The 23,563-nt window shown below is 32.0% G+C and overlaps 1 protein-coding gene across 3 annotated transcripts; it reads left to right on the forward strand.

Annotated features, from left to right (window-relative positions):
- Positions 1–6,649: 6,649 nt before the first annotated feature.
- On the forward strand, positions 6,650–10,485 carry LOC133302591 (protein SAWADEE HOMEODOMAIN HOMOLOG 1-like). 3 transcript variants are annotated; one of them, XM_061502397.1, is made up of 9 exons: positions 6,650–6,763; positions 6,861–6,946; positions 7,071–7,116; positions 7,217–7,355; positions 7,736–7,799; positions 8,111–8,162; positions 9,698–9,874; positions 10,014–10,133; positions 10,280–10,485. In XM_061502397.1, the coding sequence occupies exons 1-9, from the start codon at positions 6,707–6,709 to the stop codon at positions 10,379–10,381; spliced, it is 843 nt and encodes a 280-aa protein (XP_061358381.1). In that variant the 5' UTR covers positions 6,650–6,706; the 3' UTR covers positions 10,382–10,485. The 3 variants fall into 3 exon arrangements, with proteins under 3 accessions (XP_061358381.1, XP_061358382.1, XP_061358383.1); XM_061502398.1 differs by having other exon boundaries at positions 10,287–10,485; XM_061502399.1 differs by having other exon boundaries at positions 9,731–9,874.
- The last annotated feature ends 13,078 nt before the right edge of the window (positions 10,486–23,563 follow it).

Below are 23,563 nucleotides of genomic sequence, written 5' to 3' on the forward strand. Positions count from 1 at the left end.
GTTTCTGAAGAAAGAGAAAATGCTGATCCAATGATAATTAGATAGGTAGTGGATTGGTAGTAGGTATTTTTTGGTAGTAAGAATATCACATTTCAAAATAAAATAATAAAATTAATCTAAATAAAAAAGAAGAAAAAAGATTGGAAAAAAAGGAAAAAAATATAACAAAAAAAATAGAAGAAAAAAAATCACTATTATAAATTTCCACGATATTTAATTTTATCTTTCTTCTATTTTTTTAAAATAATAGTTTCCTTCTATTATAAGTATGACAGCATTGACACTGGCTCACAAACTCTCTCAGATATAGAATTGAGAGATCCTTTACCAAAAGAATAAAATAAAAAAAATTAAGAGATTGATATTCGAAGCTATGGAGCTAGTTAATTAAGATTTTATATTATAATTATAAAGTTGTGATTTAATTATGATGTTTTAATATTCATGCACACAATAAAGTTAGAGTCTAAAACCTACCAACAAAATTAATTGACATGTTATCTCTATATATATACATTCAACAATAAAAAGTAATGCATCAAAATATATAAAATATTTAGTAAATGTAATAAATTTTTCATAAATAAATCATTTCAAAACAAGTCTTTACTGAATAGTATATTTATTTTTTTATAAAAAAAATATATATTTATTTTCAGAATTTTTCTGCGCATTATACTTTTACCAGTACTTTTGCTTCAATTATCAGTTTTTAAGTGATACTTTGTGGTTTAATACTAATTACTCAAGCATGTATTTTCAATTTTACATTCTCTAATATATTAAACTTAATTAGTATTTGTTATACTTTGTAAGTAATTACGATTTAATACTAACAATCTCATGCATGAATTTTTTTCTCAATATTTTATTTTCGATGCATTAAACTTTCATCAATGGTCACTTTGTAAGCGATGTTTTATTATTTAATGCTAATAACCTCATCAGATGCATTTTCATCACCGCTTTATTTTTTTAAGCATTAAACTTCCACCTATCATTTATCAAGCATCAATTTCTAGGTTACAATTAACTTCATCTCATCTTTAATTTTTAAGTTGCACTTTCTTACTTTTCTAAAATATTTTATTGTTACGAAGCAATGAACCAATTGGAATATTTTCAAAAAAAAAAATTTATTGTTTAATTTTTTTGGGCTGGGATCTGTTATATATTCAATGGACAAGATATTCTTACACTGGTATAAAAATTAAATGTCCTACACCAAATCTGAATCATTGATTTACTTGTATATAAAAATTCAAATATCTAATAAATCAGAACTGTTAAATATAAATAGGATCAACGTTCAAGATTGTAAGTATAACTTACACCAGTGTAAAATGATCTAACATATATATATATATATATATATATATATATATATATATATATATATATATATATATATAAGACAAGATCCTTTGACATTAGTGTAAAATTTTGAAATTTGACATCAAATTCTAACCGTTGATTGATGGAAATCAATGATTATAATTTTTGCCAATCAAACTCATTAATTAATTATTAATTTTCAATAAATGATAATCGTTGATTGACGAGAATCAACGGTTAAGATTTGATGTCAAATTTCAAAATTTAACACCAGTGTCAAAAAATATTGTCCTATGAAAATACATTATTGCAAAAAGTTATGGTAGTGTCTTAAAATTCATAAAACAATTTTTTATCTGATGGAGAGGCATCATAGTTCTCTTTTATAATAATTGATTAATAATATATTCAATGCGTCATACATTCAATGCATTCAATATCATAAGTAAATAGTATTTATTGACGGTGACGTTTTTTTTTTTTGGAAACATACAAGAGAAAAGGAAACTGCCTAGCTACTCTGGGTCTCTCAAAACCCATCTTATCCTTAACTAAGAGATCATTACAACCATTAGGAGGATATTGGCTTACAAGGATATCATTCTTAACTAATAGAGCTTGGTGTGCCATCCAGTCGGCCACCATGTTACCCTCCCTGAAAGTGTGACTTAGTTGCAGGTTCCAATTCCGCCAAATAAGATCTCTCACTTTAATTCCAATAGGAGCCAGCGGGTGATCACTCCTACCATCACATGAGAGGAATCTCCTTCCAAAATGATGCTTCTAAATCCCCCTTCCCAAGCTAATTTCAAACATGTTAAAATGCTCCATAGCTCAGCTCTAAGGGAATGGCCCTGTCCAAGATTCTTTGAAAAACCCAAGACTCATTCTCCTTTGTAGTCTTTAATCACCCCACCACAACCAGAATTCCACCCTCCCAAAGTGTAACCCCTCGTTCTAGAACCGGTTTGTTATCATTACGTACGGCATTAAACGCAGTTACAAACACCAAATTGAATTAAAATACAGATATATTTTTTCCTTTTTATTTATAAACGTTTTTTATTAAATCAATTCCGTACATAAAACAATTCCCATAAAGTGAATGTAACTTAACTACATGTGGAATTATTACTGTAGGTCTCACTTTTATTGCTTTTCATCCACCCTTTATTTATTTAAGAAAATCCTATTCTACTATTATAGCCCCCATTTTTCAAAAATGTGATAGGATTCTTCATTAGCTAAACGTGGGTTCAAACCACACTCAAATCGGAACACCGTAGCCCAAGCTACGCATCTACTTTTCGGTAGCCCAGAACGGAAGAACTCCATAGTTAAACGTGCTTGACTTGGGGCAATTCTGGGATGAGTGACCTCCTGGAAAGTTTTTCCGGGAAGTGTGCGAGTGAGGACAAAGCACGCTGAAAAGTCTCGTGTTAGTGTGTGGGGACAGTCGTTAATCCTTGCAAGTTGCCAGGCGTTACAAGTGGTATCAGAGCAGGGCCTCTCTTCCAGTACGGTGTGGTTCGAGGACGAACCAGGCGGAAGCTGGTGGGCATGTAACATCCCAGGCACTGACGAGGGCGGGGAGTGATCGCCGGTGCAAAGAGGCACGGACAAGGAGCGACTCCTGACAGGCTTCCAGCGGGGGGTTACATGCATGAATGAATCGAATCGACACCCGAAAGAGAGGGATTCCAAAGGCTGTGCAGGTATAAGGCTACACAGTTTAGGATAGCTTATAAGAATTAATTGGTACTATCTATGCTAACAAGATGCATCTGCTTTTCGGTAGACCGGAACAGAAGAACTCCATAGTTAAGCGTGCTTGACTTGGAGCAATTCTGGGATGGGTGACCTCCTGGGAAGTTTTCCCGGGAAGTGTGCGAGTGAGGAAAAAGCACACTGAAAAGTCTCGTGTTAGTATGTGGGGTAGTCGTTGATTCTTAAAGCGGCCAGGTGTTACACAAAGAGCTTGCTCCATCTACTTTAAGCTTCAACCACCCAGGAGGAGGAGGGTTCCATTTTATCGTCTGCATTTGGCAAGGTTGTTGGATTAACCTTCCTGCTGACATCATATTTTTTGTTGTTAAGTAACTTTCATAATAACAAAGGATGCTACGGATGCTTCTTTGAGTATCAGGCTGAACCCTATTGAAGACATAACCATTCCTTTCTCTCCATAAAAACCAGCAACATATACCAAAAAGGAGATCCCACTTTTTGATTCTTGAACCAATATTATCCTTTTAAATGTTTTCTTCAATCCAAGCCCTTAATGGCTTAGTGCATAACAGTGACTAACTAATCGGAAGAACCAGGGCTTCCCAAATTTTTTGGGACCAAATGTAGTCTCTGATCGCATACAAGGAGCTCTTTAGGTGGCTTTGACACTGAGAGCATAGGTTAGATATTGCAAAGTGTCTATTGAATCTGCTTTGATTTGTCATCAGATCATCTCCCATCAAGAGCCAAAGGAACGTTTAGGCTCTGCTAGGACCATCCCTTTTCCAAATGATTTTCCAGTTGAAGCTTGGTTGAACAACTTGAGGGCTCCTTAACCCATTGTAAGCTGATTTTACAGTAAAACAACTATCATTAGTGTCAGCCCAACAAACCCGATCCTCCCCATTATCCTGATTTGCTGGCATAATGCTATCTATCAGTTTACCTACTTCAGGGTTGATCCAATCCTTCATTTTCTGCCAATCCCAAGTACCATCATTCTTAACAAATTTTGAAATTTTTTCCTAGAAAATGATCTATGGAATATCATCAGATATTAGCCGTTGGAGACTATCCACGTTCGGAATCCAGGGGTCTAACCAAAAACAAGTTTTTTCACCATTGCCCACAATGATTTTTGATTGGGCCTTAATCTATGGCCAAACTTTAACAACTCTTTTCCAAAGACTGGAGCTGTTGGAGGAAGCTTTGATTTCAGGAATTAAATCATTTTCCATTTAGTATTTGTTTTTGAGGACTTGAACCTAAAGAACATCATGTTTGGTGAGGATCCGATTTAGTATTCTTATTGACATCTCTCATTGATTTAAAACACTCTTATTTTTATTATTTTTCAAACGTTCATAACCTTCGCCGTTTTTATTGACATCTTATTATTATTATTATTATTTCTTTTTGTTATTTAAAACACTCTAATGTTTATTATTAATAGTCACATCTTTAATAATAATGTATTTTCGTATTAGATATTTTTTTTTATATTTAGTTTTTTATTTTCTTACAATTATCATTATTAATTGCTTATTAATAAGCATAAAGATAAATTCAAAATTTAATATTACAAATATACTATTACACAGTTTAAAGAAAAATACAAAACAATATGTTTATGAACATTTTTTATGTTTCACTTCATTTTATTTTGTGTAACTAACATTCATTTTAAATACTATTTATCACGACTGATCATTAATATATAAGATATTGCTTGATTATTTTCTGAAACAGCTTTTAACAATTTTTGTGTTTGTTATTTTTATACTTTTTGCCAACATATTCGGTAATCAGATAAAAAATTGTTTTATGAATTTTAAGACATTACAATAACTTTTTCCAAAAAAATTGTAATATTTTTAATTGTTTAAAGATTAATTCAAAACATTTGAAAAATAAAAACCATTTTTCATCAAATTAATAATTTTTTCAATCATTTCAAATATCTTTCAATAGTTTAATAAAAGCGATTCTTATAAACAAGAGGTAGGTTATACTTACAACCTTTTTTTCTGCAACCTCTTACAACTATATCTTAACACCGTTGATTTCCGCCAATCAACGGTTACGATTTTCGCAAATTAAACTCATTAATTAATTATTAATTCACAATAAACGATATCCGTTGATTGGCGAAAATCAACAGTGTTAAGATATGGTTGTAAAATGTTGTAAAAAAAAAGTTGTAAGTATAACCTTCCTCTATAAACAATTTAAACAAATATATTTATTGTTAAGCTCTTTATGAATTAAGGTATATAAACATGGAATCATGTTTCTCCATTGTTACATGCAATGTTATTAAATCCATCCCGGTTATTGACCCGGTCGAGGTACTGGGTCACCGGTTCAACCAGTGGGTCACTGGTTCAACCGCATGACTCAGTAAGTATATGTAAATCTATAATTTATATTAAAAAACTATAAATATACTTAAATACTTGTAAAAAAATATACCAATTTCAAATTTTTTAATATGAAAATAATAAATTACACATCATTGTCCAACAAAAGATTAATCAAACATATAATATTTGTGATAGTAGTGTTTCAGGTTCAGTAAACGACATCTCTAACTATAAATCAAATCAAAGTTCTGCATATTGCATAATCAGGACAATATTAGTGTTGTAGCTACATAATCTATTTAAGTTAATAAGCTACAAATCACTCAAATATTTCAAAAGAAAACAAATCATTTGTGTTTGAGAGTGAAAAAAAAGCAATTAATTTATGAAAATAAATTAGTTTTTTTTTTTATAAACCGGGCCGGGTCACCGGTTTTTACGAAAATTGACCGGGTCGCACCGGGTCACATCGGTTCTGTAACATGGCCGATCCAATATGAAAAACAGACCGGTTACATGACTGGTTCACCGGTTTCCGGGTCGACCCGGCCGGGTCGATCCGATTTTTATAACATTGGTTACATGACATAAAATTATCTGTTGTAATATATTACAATCCCAAAACAATATCCTTATGAGATTGAAAATGAAAAATAAAAAGTATTTTAATAAAATATATAATAATAAAATTTTAAAATATCTTTTATTTTTATTTTAAATCATAAAATTACGTGGTTTTGACATTTATCTGTATGAGAAGGAAAAACACTTTTCTTTATAAATATGAGAAATGTTATACTTACAACTTATTTTCTTTACAACCTCTTACAATCATATATCTTAACTGTTGATTTCCGCCAATCAATGATTATCATTTATTGTGATTTAATAATTAATTAATAAATTTAATTTACAAAAATTTTAAGCATTGATTGACAAAAATCAACAGTTAAGATATATGATTATAAGAGGTTGTAAAGAAAATAGATTGTAATAAACATATTACTAATTATATATTGACAGAATCAAATTTTGTTTATTTACTTACAAAAGATAATCCATCCATCAACTCTGTATGATGTGCTTTTACTTTTCAGTTTTCAGAGTTAGCAAATTGGGTCGACCCAATACCCAAAAGCCCGACCTTCCAACTCGCCCTATTTCGTTATAACCCAACCCGTACCTGGTTAAACGGGTTATCGGGTCCTTTTTCCATCGTTAATAAATTCTCATATCAATTGAATTTGCACGATTTCTAGGGTTTTGTTCTCTTTGCAGCGATGGATAATAAGTCAAGTACAACCAAATCTTCAATCACTAAGCTCTCTGTGGACGAGGTAGGTAATTTCTGTGTTTATGTATGCACTGTCATTACATATTCCAAAATTTATTGGCTAACCCTAACCCATGCACTCTTTTCATCTACATTCATAGATACTGGAATTGGAAAGAATGTACATCGAGATGGGAGGAAAAACACTTGATCGGAATTTCTGCAAGAAGATTGCTAAAAGTTTTAGGTGAACTAATAAGTCTTTTCTTAACAATAACCTTAAATAAATAGGACTATCTGTTCTTCTTCTTTTTTATCATGATAGTTCATAACCTTAAATAAAAGTTTTAGCTTTAATTTTTTTTTTGTAGTTCCTCATCAGAACATGCCGGTATAACTTCCTTATCATGGAAACAGGTTGTTGCTATAGCATTTTATTTAATCTTTAGACACATTTTGGTATTTATGCTGAGTATTTAATAAATGCTGCGTTGGTTTTACTTTTACTGGGTTTTAGGTGCATCAGTGGTTCCAAAATAAACATAAAAAGTCGCAGGCTGAAGATACTTCGTCACCAGAAGCGCTGAAACTATCTGTTGATATTTCAGATACATCTAATTTAAGAAAAGAACATAAAAGCTTTCCATGTACTGAAGGTTGTCATTTTTTTTTTTCTGTTTAGATTTTTTTATTGTGGCTGTAAATTTGGGAATAAAAGAAAAAAAGTCTCTGGATGGGAATTGGATGGTTTTTCCCGTGGTTTGAACTTTTGGCTTTACAGAACTAAAGCATTGAAACACGTTTAGCATTTAAATTCACCATGATTTTAAAGCCATTTGCTTCAAGCCTACTGATTTATATCACGTTGTCCTTCCTTTCCTTAGGGAACAAAGGGTTTGCCTGATTTGGGTTAAATGCTCTTAGATACAACAACAGAAGCTTAATATTTGGGAACAAAATGCTGCTTTTCTCATGTCAGGTGAATTTGGCTTTAAAAATTTCACGTTTTAATTATAATTTCTGATCATAATGTCAGGTGAACAAGTTGCAGATATATCGGAGTTGACATTTGAAGCAAGATCTTCAAAAGACTCTGCATGGTGAGGAATATTCTTCTGATTAAGCACAGCTGTGTTTTGAGTCTAGCCATAATATGCTATGTATGTGGAATTGTTAAAACATTTTGGATTATATGAGAATTATAAGGTGTATTTTGATTTTTGTTTGTGGCACTCCAATCATAACAAGATTACAGATGCGAATTGTCTTTCCCCCCACCAACTATTTGTTAATTTGTTAATTTGACCCCCAAACCCCCTCTACTTTCCATAAAACAGAATGCCTTTATTGTTAATTTGTTACAATGCTGTGCGTCCAACATCTGATATTTCTTTGATTCTCCAAATTACAGGCATGATGTTGCAATGTTTCTTAACTTTAGGGTCTTGAGCAAAGGCGAACTTGTAAGATTCTTTCATATTCTAATTAATGTATTTTTAGTTGTTAAGAAACTGAGATATTTTCTTTGGAACTTGTAATCATAGAAGTGGTTGTTCCTTTCTTGCCTGCAATACTTGCCTGATTTTACTTAAAATATCTATATACAAGTTGCTGCTCAATTATTACTTGTTTGAATAACATTGATGCTATATTTTTTTTTGTTTAATGGAAAACATGATGTAAGGATTACTTCTCTTGGTTTGTTCTTGCAACACAATGGTTGACTATGAAGCTTGAATTTTCTTGCATTGAAAATTGCATGTTACAGCGCAATAACCCATATAAACAAAGGAGTGCAAAAAATGGGGAAAATCTCTGTTAGCAATATAAACAAAGCAGTGAAAGGTGAAAAGATAGGGAAGTCTAGCAACTCGAGGCAAGAGCCACCAAAAAACAATTGCTTAAGTGAAATAAGGAACTAAAGTTGTGGAATTGAAAAAAAAAATATTGACAACAAATGAATTTAATCATTGTAACATTATTTAGCATATAATTATTTACTCAAGCATGACATTAATATAAAATGATTAAATAATCAAAATAAAGTATGATAACTAAAAAGTCAAAATGGTTCAATTCTCAACCAAAAAATAAAAAGACGCACCAGCCCTTAATTTAATAACCAAAGAGATAAACAGCCTTAAATAGCCATAAGCAGTAAGCAAACCTAAATTCATAAAAAACAGAAAATAGAGCTAGAGCTCATCAATGGAATCATTGGATTGAATTCCGCTATTTACAATTGACAATTTGACATCACTTTCATATCATCCTTGATTGGAATTATATTCTTCAACATCTTTTGTCTCATATGAAGCAGCTTCAGTCTCTTCATTATTAGGAACTGAATATGAGCCTTTGGTTGATGACTTGTTGAGCTGCTCGAGTTGGATTTTTTTGGCTTGGACCAGCTTTTCTAACTTGATTCTCCTCTTTATCTCTAATTTGGTTTCGTTACAAAACTCTTAAGTCACTGAATTTTCTTTTCTCTTCTCCCCTCCTCCTGCCCATGTAGGCTGTTCACATCTTACTAATTACCGTCTTGTTCCCTCTTTGAAAAACTGTGTCTGTTGTCCATATAACTCTGCCACTAGCACTCGACTAAAAGGTAAACAAGCATGGGTGAAACTTTAGAAACCCACATACATTGACTTTATCCTTCATGCTTATACCATTCGTTTTCTGTTTTTGGGTTTTATTAGAATAACAAGTGATTTAGAATATTCTTCCCACTAAATTCAAATGTTATTTGGAAGCTGAGATTTACTTGTATTTGAATCAATGCATAGTGTTCCAATAAGATCCTTTAAACTACATCTTGTATATAAATTCATGCTATTTTTGGGATATTTTCCTTCATTGGAAAAGAATGGGAAAGTCAGAAAAATGACTATGCAACTTATATTTCTACACCTATGAACATTGTAAGTTATGCTGCCATCTTGTGATAGCTGTACTGTCTTAGTGGATGCATTTATTGGATATTGTGGATAACCAGTTGAAGTTAATGGATCTTGTTACACAAATTAAGGAAGTTCGCGTACGATATTCTGGATTTGGTAAGGAGCAGGATGAGTGGGTAAATGTGAATCAGGAGTTGCGTGTGAGATCCATCCCATTAGTACCTTCAGAATGTCATAAGGTGAAGGATGGAGATCTTATACTTTGTTTCGTGGTAAGTGATCCCTAGCCCTTTTATTCTACTTCAATTTATCTGCATATGTTGAATCTGTTTGTCATGTGGATGACTTTTAGCTACTCCCGAACTTTCCTAACTATTAGAACTCATTTGGATATTAATTGGTTTTTCACAGGAAAAAGATGATTATGCCCTCTATTGTGATGCTCGTGTTGTAGAAATCCAGAGAAGGTTACATGATCCAACAGAGTGTACGTGCATCTTCATTGTCCGATATGTCCATGACAACACTGAGGTGATATTTGATTCCTTTTTTCCCGTCCCCAATACCCTGCCTTGGATTGAGCTTCATGCTGTCAAATTTTTGCTTTCTTTGGGCATTCGTTACGTAGATCCTTCGATGTTAGTTATGCCTGATGTTGTTTTATATGCTTGTGCTAGGAAGTAGTTTCTTGGAACAGGTTATGCTGTAGGCCTACGCAAGAGGAACCTGTGGTCTCCCCGATGCCCATCCAAAATCCTATAGAGAGCTTATGGGGATGAATAGAGCCAACTTTTCTTTCTTTCGTGTTTCCCATCGTCCATGTATGGTTTTTGAGCCTCGATTATCGTAAATATTGTAGAAGTTTATGTATATTTATGTTGGTTTAACTGTTTAATATTGGATTCATTTTTAAGAAATAAAATTCTTTCGAAAATCTTGTCAAAATTAAAATTAACCAGCCACAAGGATTTTTAAAAAAATGATTCCAGAGATGCTCTGGGTGACAATTTGTGAACTTAAAATTAAATTTTCAGAAAATCTTATTTCTCTTTTTTTTTTGTGGTTTTCATTTCCAAATTCAAACTTACTCAATTTATTATTTTTTGAATAATAGTGCTTGTGCGGTTTTATTTAATTTTTAAGGGTGAGTCGTGTTTTTAAGTTTATTAATCATTTGCATTATTTATTTAACGGTACTTGTTCTTAAAATTGTCAAATTAGATTTTTTTTACGAAATTGACTCCCAAATTTAATTTAATTTTCAAAAGATCAGATATTATTTATGATAAAGTGATTTTTCAATGTATTTCTAAATTAAAACTTAGTTGCAAATCCATTGCAATTTTCTTCGTTGAGTTGTGACATGTTTGTTTCGCCTTTTTTGGTCAAATATTTCTTGTTAGTTAGCGTGTAAGATGTTAAGATTCATGCTAAGAAAATCCTAGCAATTTGGAAGGTCTATATTTTTTGTCTATCTTATTTATAATATAATAAATATTAATTGTATTATAGATAATAAGAAAAAATATTATCTCATATCCAAATAATAAATAGGAGAGAAAAAAAAAATTAAAAGAGAGAAAAAATTCTTGTGGAATCATTTAAAAAGTAGGAGATATTTTTCTTATGTAACATAAGAAAAATATTATTCTTATATTATTTAATAAAATCATGGGTTTAAATTCAAGAAATAACAACTGAACAAAAATGAAAGAGTAGAATTATGTATAAAAATTTCTTCATTCTTACCTTAGATTTTTTGTAGTTATTTCTTTGTTTTATGTAAGAAATGAATTAACTAAATATTATATAATCTACAAATATTGATCTAATGAAATTTCTTTATGATGCAAATACGAAGTTCTTACTATTATTTCAATAACATCAATCACTTTAAATAAATTTTTTTAAAGTTAACTTAATTCTAATTATTTCTTTAAGGCGAGTTAACTCGATATCTCTACAAATTTTGATTCTTCGAGAGACTAATCTGAAGTGTGGGGTGGGTTAAGAATAAAGATATTTATACCCTTCCAAAAATAGCATATGAGTTTTTTTTTCTCACTTATTCAGCTCCTTTACAATCAACAGATAGATATTTAAATAGGCCTTTTATCTTTAAATGTATACTGTACATAATTAAGTTTTTGAAAAATTTATCAGTCCACCTTACATGCCTAATAGGCAGGCTTTTTGAAAAGTCATTGATATAGTTTCGATGAGCTTATACATTACTTTTTTTAATGTATTTTTTCACAAATTAAAGATATTTTCATTTGTATGAAAAAACATTTTAAGTAAAAAAAATTTAAAAATATTTTTTCTCAAAACAACTTTTTTTTATTAAAAAACTGCGTTTTGTTATTTTTTTATAAGGATGTTGAGAGACAAATATATTTGTGAATATTCAAATATCATATTTGACTCAAAGAGGCTAATATTCTAATATGATTGACAAAAAAACTCACTGACTCCTTTTGCCTTAACATTTATTCAAATATCAGTTAATCACACGTTTGGTCATCACAGACCACAGCCATTTAATATTTTCAATTTACATATATCCTTGTTTTGGATCCGTCAATTAAAAATCTTTCCATGATCAAAGAGTGTAGATTGTGGATAGCCTCCACATAAAACCCAATACATATATCCTTGTTTGGGATCCTCCATCAATTAACAATCTTTTCATCAAAGAGTGTAGATTGTGGATAGCCTCAGCATAAAACCCATTACATGTCATATCCAAACTACACTCATTTTATAAAATAACAATTCAGAACTCTCTGTTTGTTTATAAAAAAAAAAAAGAACTCTCTGTTCTTATGGGTTAATGTCATTCTCACAATGAAAGTTGAGTGAGAGTGTGACAGAGAAAATCTGTTAAGTGGTAAAAGATAGAGGAAAGGGAAACATAGAAGTGTATTTGGAGGAATGTATTAAAATCAATTAAAAAATTGAAATATTATATAAAAATAATAATGTCATTAATTTAAAATAATATCTAATTCTATTGATTTTAACTTAGTTTAGTTTAACTTCTTTCATCTCCTTTGCTAGTTCTTCTATATATTTTAATTATTGTATGTTATATATTAAGTAAATTGGCATCCATAATTGTGGGTGATTTTTATTGGGGCATTATTATTATTTTTTAAACATTGACAAATTAATTTTATTTAAATAGTGAGATAAGAATAAGTTTTAATAGATTTTAAAATATTTTTTTGAAATAAAAAACCCTACCAATTTTAATAAATTTATAAGGAAATTATGAATTTACAAAAAAATTTGAAAAAAAAATTACAATCAAGATTTGATAAGAATGAAATTTAAATTTTTTTAATAAAATTTATAAGATTTGAAAGGATAATATAAATTTACAAGATTTTAAAAAATCATAAATTTTTAACAAAGATAAAAATATCATGTAAAAAAAAGACAGTGTTATTGCTTGAAGGAAAAACAAAGATAAAAATATATAAATATCATGCATATATCATTTAAATATCAACAATCTTCATGAAAATATCAACAAACTTGTTCATGTCTGCTGCATTTTCTTTTATATTCTGCCGTTTTGAGGTTGATTCCATTCTTATCTTGTGTACCAACTTCTGATTTTTTTTTTTTGATTACATCCGGATATCCTCACCGCCGATAGTCATGAGACTAATCCCTCGTCTCGGATCAGCGCACAAAGCGGTAAAGAGCTGGCCATGGAATGCTTTCCATTCACAAGAGTTGGGGTTCGAACATCCACTTGCTTAAGGGACGAGATGCTGAACCATCACGCTCACTCACGTGGCTCCAATGGCTCCAACTTCTGATTTTTGAGACACGACTATACGAAGAATTAGTGTTTGATCTTATGGCTAATATAACACAATACACATGCACCGAGATTTTAAAGGATTCAAAATCGAGTAATATAATATAAATCAAATTGAAAATTTATTTATGCATTTATATACTTTAATGAAAGTATTTATTAGCACATCAGTTAAATTTCCATCAATATTATCTTGGAAGGGGTATAAGACTTTAATTATTGATTCGTCCTGTATTTAGGATTAATATCATAATCGACCTAAAGAGTCGAAGTTTGTGTGATACTCAAAAACCTACTTATTTCAGAGAAGTAATTAGGATTGCTATAAAAAAGTGTATTAAATATCAATAGATAAATGTATTCAATGAGTTGTTTAATATATGCTATTTTTAATAAGGAGAATTTGTGTTAGTATAATAATGACAAGTCTTATACTAAATTTAAATAGTATATCTCACCTATATTTAAATACTCTAATAATTTATTATGTTAACTTTTAGATACAAGTGAAATTAATGATTAAGTTTAGAGGTAATGTTTTTTTGGGTATAATAGTGACACTAAATTGTGAACCTATATTTTCATGCAAACGACCCAAATAAAATAACCGATCACTAGCTCATTTCTAGTGGCTAAATTAAATATAAAAATTGTATTCTGTATTAAAACAGGTTGATTGTCTCCCTTTTAATAATGTTTAATAGATTTTGTATATTTATTGTGTGAAACTACAATAAATAGATATTTGGCTACCGACAATAGAGAGGAAAAAAACTCGATTATCTCAGCTTATTTAAAATTTATTGTATTACAGAAATTCTCAAATATCTCAAATTCTCAAATATTTGATCGGTCGAAATTCCTTTTCGCATATAGTTTCTTAGATAGTGATATAGTTTCTTAGAACTTGTTTGGACGATATTTAAAATAAAATTAAAAATTATACATTATTTTTTTAGGAAAAAGATATTGTAACAATCAATTAGTGTTACTATAAATCAATTTCACCGTTAGATCGAATATGTTGATCCAATGGTTATATTTATTTCAATCTTTGTATGGTTATGATTAACCATATTTAATACTTTATATTTATTTTTACCTTTGTATGGTTATGATTTCTCATATTTAATGCTTTCACATTAAATATGGAGAATCTTATCCATACAAAGATTGAAATAAATATAACCATTGGATAAACATATTCGATCTAACGGTGAAATTGATTTATAGTAACATTGGTAGTAACACCAATTGGTTGTTACAATATCCTACACCATAAAATAAAATGTTAGTTTTGATAAAAAAATTATTGAGATATATTATACTTGCTACTATTTTTTCTTACTACCAAATTTGTTATCGTTCGATCAAAATTAAATCAACGGTTCTCATTTGACGTTATTTTGTAACTGTTGATTTAATTTTAATCCAATGATAACAAAATTAGTAGTAAAAGGTAGTAAGAAAAAAATGATCATTATTATAATATTTCCCTTTTGATTTTAAGATTCAGACAAGTTTTTTATGTTAAAAGTATTTTTTCATACAAATACAAAATATCTTTAATTTGTGAAAAAATACTTTTAAGTTTTAACTTAAAAAAATTTGTAAGTTAAAACTATTTAATATAAAAGGTGAAAATCATAATCATACAAAGGTAGAAATAAATATAAAGTATTAAATATGAAAAATTATAACCATACAAAGATGGAAATAAATATAATCGTAGGATCAACATAATCAATCTAACAGTAAATTGATTGGTAGTAATACTAATTGGTTGTTACAATATCATTTTCCTTATTTATATCAAAAATCATGTTTTGTAATTATTTTATAACAACCTTAAGGGGGCGTTTGGTTGAGGAAATGTTTTTGGAATAGTAGGGAAATGAGATAGATAGAGAAATGATTGGAAAGATAGATAAAGTGAGATAGCTAGAAAAATGTAAAAAAAAGTTGTTTGGTGGGGAAAAACTTTACTGGGAAAATTATGTAACTTTATGAAATCAACAGTGCATTAAAAGCCAGATAACCGGTTTTCCGAAAAATCCCACCTTCAAATTGGGTTTCTAAACAGTGCGGATATCTATGTTTCTCATAAATCCAGACAAATTGGATAGATGAGTTTTTGGTGAAAAACTTTGAAACAAACATGGTGTTTCTAAAAGCCATACTTGAGAAAGATAGATATCCCTTAAAAAGCTTTCAACCAAACACCACCTAAGAGACAAATAATAGGGTGTTCTCAGGGAATTGGTGCATGTGATAAAAAAAATACGTCTGATCAGGTTACCAGAGCAAATTAATGTACATTTGTATGTTCGCATGTTGTTATGTTCGCATCATGTTGTAACTTTACACTGGAACATTGAAATCTTCCTTTCTTATTGTGCCTGTACAATTCAATAACCCCTCATCAGATGAGGGTGTTGAGTTACATAACACCCACCAGTCATCATTTGAACAATTTCCACGTGGAAAGGATGCAGCGGTACCGTACCATGTTGATTTAGTAAATCAGTCATCTGTCAAATTGTTTCATCTGTTGCAAGGTCAGTCCAAGATAAAATCTACAAGAAAACATTTTACTAGGATAATTAAAATAAATTCATATTTCGGCATAGGAGATAAAGAAAAGTTCCATTCACCTCAAGATGGAGAGGATCTTTGGAAGATTTTCGTTATTAGGCCTCAAAAGTTCCGCATCTCTGACTTATACGTACATTTTTCAACTTTTGCTTAGCTCAACGTTTGTACCTAAGCATGTATATAACAATTTGAATATAAGAAGAGAATTTAGAAAGATTTAACACCTTCCTAACATTTTAGAAAGCTCTCCATGTGCATATCTGGCTTCATTGACATCAGTCTTCAAAGGCAAGAACTTTAACCAGTCCTAAACCACCAGGTGAATAGCATTATAATTACGGATGACAAAATACTAAAAAAAAAAAAAAAAAAAAAAGTGGCAGAGTAGTACACATTGCAGATATACAATTGATACTTATACCTAGTGGCCAACTGTAATTCTTCCACCTGAATTCTACTCAAATATTTTTATCCTCCAATAAAATGTATAATAACAGCTTGACTTAGTAATAAGATTTTAGGATCCATCTAACCAATATAATCTATAATTTATCATTGATGTATATACCAACAAGAACATTTCTAAAAGCACCTTAAAAATATGCATTTTCACCAGTGCAAATCCAGGTTTTGCTTGTAGATTTATACTAGTCGAACCTTCTGCATATCTATATGCACCATAGGCTCAATGTACAAAAGCAATATACACCACATTAGTTACTTCAAACTTAGATACATCACTTATTTAGGAATTTGGGTGATAAGCCAACTTCTATCCTCCACCTCCTCTTTAAAAAGGTTGTAGGAGAAAGCCTTAATTAACTCCTCCAAATTTTCTGTCCCTCTGATCCACTATCCGTTATCATTTTTTAACTCAACAATTTTATTTTGATTTCTCCTCAACTAGGTTTCAGAGTGGTAGAACCTTGTGTTCGTATCACCTTCCATAATCCAATTCGTTCTAGATTTGTCATGCCAGAATTTTCCTTCCTGCTCCAAAACTTCCTCAAGCTGGATTGTTTTAACAAAAGTACAAACCATAGACATCAACCAAGCCTTTGGCTTTCTTTGCCTTCACTGGATAATTTGTGTATCCCCTGCCTCACTCCCTCTCCCCTTTCTGAACTCAAGGTTTTAAAACTCCTCAGCATACCCAATATAAATAAGGGATAGATTATTCTGACTACTCTTATTTTGTCTACATGTCTTAATACCGTTAATTTAATTTACGATCTCATTCAAAGATAGAGATTTACATAATAAAATAAATTATTTTTCCTTTCTTTTTCCTTACTATACTCTCACACTTTTTTTTCTCTCTCCTCCTCTTTCTTTCTATCAATTTGCGTAATTACATCTAAATTTATTCAAATGAAGAGATTATTCATCTAAATTTATTCAAAGAAAGAGATTATCTGTGATTTTCATTTTTTAGAGAAACTCAGCTTCTTCTGTTCAATTCAAAGGGCTTATTAAGGTTGTAAATTAAGCAAATAGATAGAGAGAAAGAGGAAGAAAGAGAAAGAGTGTGAGAGGCCGTAAAGAGAAAGAAAAGAAAAAAATGATTTATTTTATTTCACAAATCTACACCGTTAGATGAGATTGTAATCTAACGGTGTTGAAAGAAGTAAACAAAAGTAGACAAAATAAAAGTAGGTAAAATAATCCATCCCGTAAGATAAAGGAGTACTTACCCATCACATTATACATATACCCTTTCTAATATTAATCAAATTATATTTTACCAATACCAATTGCGCCCCGGGGAATTGAACAATAATGAGTAAATCCTCTGAAGTTTTCTTAAGGAAAAAAAAAAACCTTAATGATATTTCTATTTCTATTATAAATAAACTAAAACTTTGATGAGTTGCTCTCCATCGGATATTATAGGTAAGGGGTTTCTTTTTGCTTTTTGTTTTTTGTTTTTTTAAGTTTCTGGTAGATATTTTATATTTTATTGATAAAATGCAAGTATCCTCAATTTCCATTTTCTGTTAAATCAATGGTTGAAAATTCTATAAATAAACTTTTTATGCACAAAAATAAATAGAAAAATTTCAGGCAATGAATAATGCAGTCAATAAAAGTATAAAAAAGGTGGTTGCTTTCAGTGGTTTTAAGACATAATTATCAATCATAACAAGCAATAGACAGTTAACTATCTATTCGGTATTGGTACGTTGTTGGAACTTGGTTGATTATTTGTTGAGATATATAGTCCTACATTGGTTGTACGTGCAACTAATGTGGAGTTTATAAGGTCTTGGACACTCCCATCTCTTGAGCTAGTTTTTGGGTGGTGTATCCCATGGTTCTTTACATGGTATCAGAGCCTCGCCGTTCCCTATTTTCTCTTGTGGCGTTTCTTAGCACAGGTAGCCTGTTGCATTGTCCACTCTTCAAGCCTAATGGGCTCTTGTGTGAGGGGGCGTGTTGAGATATATAGTCCCACATTGGTCGTACGTGCAACTAATGTGGAGTTTATAAAGCCTTGGACACTCTCACCTCTTGAGCTCGCTTTTGAAGTAGTGTATCCCAAGGTTCTTTACATACCTTAAGGCACTTAATACTTTCACGATGAAATTAAAATATTTTCGTATTTTCCTAAAAGCTGACACTGCCGTGTGCCCGTGTCATATTTCTTTGTTACATATCCTCCATCAATTAAAAATCTTTTCACGAACTTGTACCAAAAAAAAAAAAATCACTTCATGATCAAAGAGGGTAAAGTGTGTTGTGGATACCCTTTGCATAAAGCACATTACATGTATCTTAAAAAAACTCTTAGTAAATTGCACTTGGTTACAGATTTGGTCCATATCCCACAAATGCGTGAGTTCAAATCCCGTTAGCCGATGTGACAAATCAATAACTGTCCCCACAATTACAAAGTAACATAAGACTTTTTGGCGTACTTCGTCCTCACTATACATTTCCTGGGAAGATTTCCCAAAAGATCACCCGTCCTAAAATTGCTGCAAGTTAATCACTCTTAATTACGAAGTTCTTTCGTTTTGGGCTATCAAAAAGTATATGCATCTAGTTAGTCTAGGTAGTACCAATTAATCTTTATAAACTATCATCAACTGTAGAGTCCAATACTTGTACAGTCTTTGAAATCTCTCTCTTTTGGATGTGTATTCGATTCTTTCATGTATCCCTTCGCTGGAAGCCTGCCAAGAGCTGCTCCTTGTCCGTGCCTCTTTGTACAGGCGAGCACTCCCCGCCCTTGTTAGCCATCAGGATGTTACATGTCCACTAGCTTCCACCTGGTTCGTCCTCGAACCAAACCGTACTGGGAGAGAGGCCCTGCTCTGATACTACATGTAACGCTCCTTGTCTGTGCTTCTTTGCACCAGCGATCACTTCCCGCCCTCGTTAGCCACCAGGATGTTACATGCCCACCAGCTTCCACCTGGTTTGTCCTCGAACCACATCGTACTGGGAGAGAGGCCCTGCTCTGATACCATTTGTAAGGCCCGACCGCTTCAAGAATCAATGATTGTCCCCACAAACTAATACAAGACTTTTCAGCGTACTTTATCCTCACTCACACACTTTCTGGGAAAACTTCGTAGGAGGTCACCCATCTTAGAATTGCTCCATGTTAAGCACGCTTAACTATGGAGTTCTTCCATTCTAGGCTACCGAAAAACAGATACATCTTGTTAGTCTAGGTAGTACTAATTAATTCTTATAAGTTATCCCCAACTGTATAAATTATAAAAGAAAAAAGCTTTGGCAACCTGGAAATTGGAGCCTTGATTGTTCATATTGACAGTTCAAATAAAGTAACCAAAAATGATAGCCATGTTCGACAGTACAAGCTATACTATACCTCCTTGCCTGATTTTCTAAATCAGTTTCTACTTTTAGATATGCATCTTTTAATTTTTGGGATATTTGAAAGCAAATATTTCATATTTGTCATGAGAAATTTAGTAGGAAAGTGAAGTGCAGAAAAAAGAAAAAGAAAAAACTTTTGAAGTTTCTCAAAGTTTCAGCTTTTTTCAACACATTTTTAATGTAGTCGACCCAAGCTATACTATACCTTCATAAACCCGCACCAAACAACATGCCTTAATTCAAGTCTATAACACAACACACACTTGCACATAGATTGCAGCCATATGGGTCCCACGTACTGCTAGAATCTGAACACCTACACAAGAATTTCTCTTAAAGACTCTTAACACACACACACTAACCATTTCAACCTTTAGGTCTCAACTTTTAGGTCTGCTTTTCCCCATTTCAAGGCTGCTAATACAACTTAAAAATAATTTGAGGAATCCCTGAATGTATTCTGTGTCTCAACTTCATATAAGCATAAGCATACGCCACTATCAGCCATTAAACTCTATTCATGACATTTTGGAGTAGAATCACATATATTAGGAGACTTTCAGGCCAGTAATAAGGTTCAACAAGAGAGAAACTTTCCGACAACAGAAACCCATCAAGCTGGCACTGAACCATTTTAAGTATGAACGTATGAGATACGAAAGCTCATGCTATAAGAAACTAAAAATGTATTAAATCATCATTTACAAAATGGTCAATCAATAATCAAGAGTAATAGAAAGTGATTATAACTATAGTGGTCATCATTATCCTCGTTATAACTAAACATTAACGGGAAACAGATTAACTGAGCAAATTAAGATATAATGTAAGCTCATCTTCGTTTAGTGTTCATTTTAATAAAAGATACTTAATGCAACCTTCAAACAATAAAATCTTTCATATCACTTTCAATAATTAGAATGCAGAAAAGTACAGTGATTTTGGTCTTGATGCATCATGGCAAAAAAAAAAACCCTGAAAACTAAAATAATCGACCTAACCCTGAATGTTAAGCATGTCCTTAGCCTCACTATGTTCCTCCAATAGACCCTCACTAACAAGCTCCATCTTCTTCATCTATTATTGATTTCAATAGGAGAACAGATCACTTAACAAGAGATCATATCTATAAATATACCTTAAGGATCAGATATGATCTCATGTTAAGAATCTGTCCTCCCATCCATCAGCCTTCGTTCATCGTTGGTCTCCACCAATAGATCCTCAAACCCGTAACCATCAACCTTCAGATCCAACCAAACCGAACATTGTGAAGGTGTGTGCATTGACCATGGTTGTTAAAATCGCTTGAAAGATCGTAGGATCGGACGATCCTACGTTTTTTTCCTTCAAACGAGTTGAATCGCATATAGGATCGTTTTCTTCTCAGATCGGTTAAGATCGACGTGTAAAAACGTAGAACCGGTTGGATCGGACGATCCCATGGTTCAAGCGATTCGAAGGAAAAAAAAAAAACAGATTGACAGGAAGAAGAGAGTGAGAAGGAGGAAGTTCTAGTGATTCAAGGGGAAAAACTAAAAAAAAAAAAACATCTTAACCGGTATGGATCTGACTAGGGGGGTATGTATCTCTTGCTACTGCGGGCTATGGATCTTAAGCACCAAAAATGAAAGGAAAGTAGGTTACGGAAGTGAATATTATACTGTCCTTATATACCCGAACAAGAAAGAGCTAAGCCTTTGTTGTGTTTATCAGGAGGAAGAAAGAGAAAGAGCCGTTTATGGGATAATGGGAAGTTGAAATATAAGGATTTCAAGGGCCCACTTGCTATTTAATCGTTTAAGGAAGACGAGTATTCTCTCTGCAAAAAAAAGTTTTTTGAGATCCTGCACTTTTTTAGTAAAATATATATTTCTGGTACAGTTTTAGTTAATTAAGTGATTAAATAATTAAAATTTTTATGTGTCAATATAATTTTAGTTAATTAAATATTCTTATACATAAAATATAATAAGGTTACCCTTTTAAAATATAAAAGGTTATTCCCATATTCTTAGGGGAAAAACTTCTTTTAAAATTTGTGTGCATTTAATATTTTATATATACAGATACAATCAATGTTGTTAAGATCGAGATCTTATCTACTATTGTGAGGGGATAAAAAATTCGTTAATCGTAAAATCGACACGGATCGTAAGATCGTACGTGTGGATATAAAATATTAGAGTAAACACTCTTTTTTGTCCCTGACAATTTTCACGAAATCCTTTTTAGTCCCTGGCAATAAAAAAGGACCAAATTGGTCCCTAAAATTATAAAAAAGAGCCACGTTAGTCCTTCTGTCAACTCCTCCGTCACGGTCAAACTAACGGTGCCCATGTGGCACGTTATCTGCTGACGCGGACTGGACGGTTGACACGTTGGAAAGCTGAACGACAACGTTTTAAAGCAAATGGGTTGCAACGTGTGTAATGGAGAGGACGACGTCGTTTCCTCTCTTGATAATGAACCCTAATAATGAAAAAACCCCAAATTCCTTGAATCGAACCCTAAATCGGAAACTCCATCCCACAAATTGATGAGCAAATCCCTAAACAGCAATACGCCCCCAAAATGTTTGCACTTTGATGATTGAAACTCCACGACAGTAAAACCCAACAACCGAATTTCTAGGCGTGGGAGAAGATGAGTGTTTCTTCTAGCATGGGGGGATCAAGTGGGAGTAAATCAATGGGGGAAGAACAATGACAAGGACCGCTGGTTGGAGGTGCAAATGTGGGAGACAAAGTATTGTCTATACCTCCAAAACTGAGAGGAACCCAAACAGGGCTTTCCTTTGCTGTCCTAATTTCAAGGTATGAATTTGTAATCTGCCCCTTTATTGAGTTGGAACACTTGCTAACCGTGGTTTTTTTTTTTTTTTTTTGCAGGAGAAGAAGCCCTATTGTGATTTTTTTAGATAAGTAGATGACATGTGTAATGAACCCATGGAGCTGGAAGAAGCAAGAATTAACACTGTGGAGTTGGATGTTGCTGAAATTAACTTCAAGTTGAAATATGTGGAGATGATGACCAGAGAGCAAGATGTGAAGATTACTGAGCAAGGAATGAAGCTTCATCAACAGGAAAGAAAACTGAATGATGTATACCTGAAGATGGTGGAGGAGTTAGATATGATGGACAAAAAATTTAGGATAGTTGATAGGTCAGCTAGGGTCTTAGGTGCTTGTGTTGGTGTGATCATGATCTGTATGTTTGTTGTTAGTGTGGTAAAAGTGAAAACAAATGACCCAAATGTATTTTCCCTTCAGTGAATTGTAATGAGTACTCCTTCTTTATGTGTTAATGCCAATCTGTTTATGTGTATTATCATATGGCCTATTATAAAAAGGCCTTGAATGTATTCCTCTTTTTGATTATGGCATCATATATTTGTGCCTTGGTGAAATGCTGTACTAGATGCTAAGTTTCTGTTATTATGGACTGTTATGCATATTTTGTTACTGATTGCAGAACACGAGGACCATTTAGGTCCCTGTCAATGTTACTCGAGGATCGTTTTGGTCCCTAACAAAGTGGACGGGGCCCTTATTGGTCCCTGATTCCAGGATTATAGGACATGAGTTCTTGATGTCCAAATTCTGGTTATGCAGCACTCATTTTAAAAAACAGTAGTGCATTTTTGCAGCTATTATGTTGTCCCTGACTTATATGCCTTGCCATC

The sequence above is a fragment of the Gastrolobium bilobum genome, unplaced genomic scaffold, assembly GCF_033153095.1.
Source record: "Gastrolobium bilobum isolate Gb01-03AN ecotype WA unplaced genomic scaffold, APGP_CSIRO_Gbil_v1 utg6257, whole genome shotgun sequence".
In the NCBI taxonomy this organism is placed as follows: Eukaryota; Viridiplantae; Streptophyta; class Magnoliopsida; order Fabales; family Fabaceae; genus Gastrolobium; species Gastrolobium bilobum.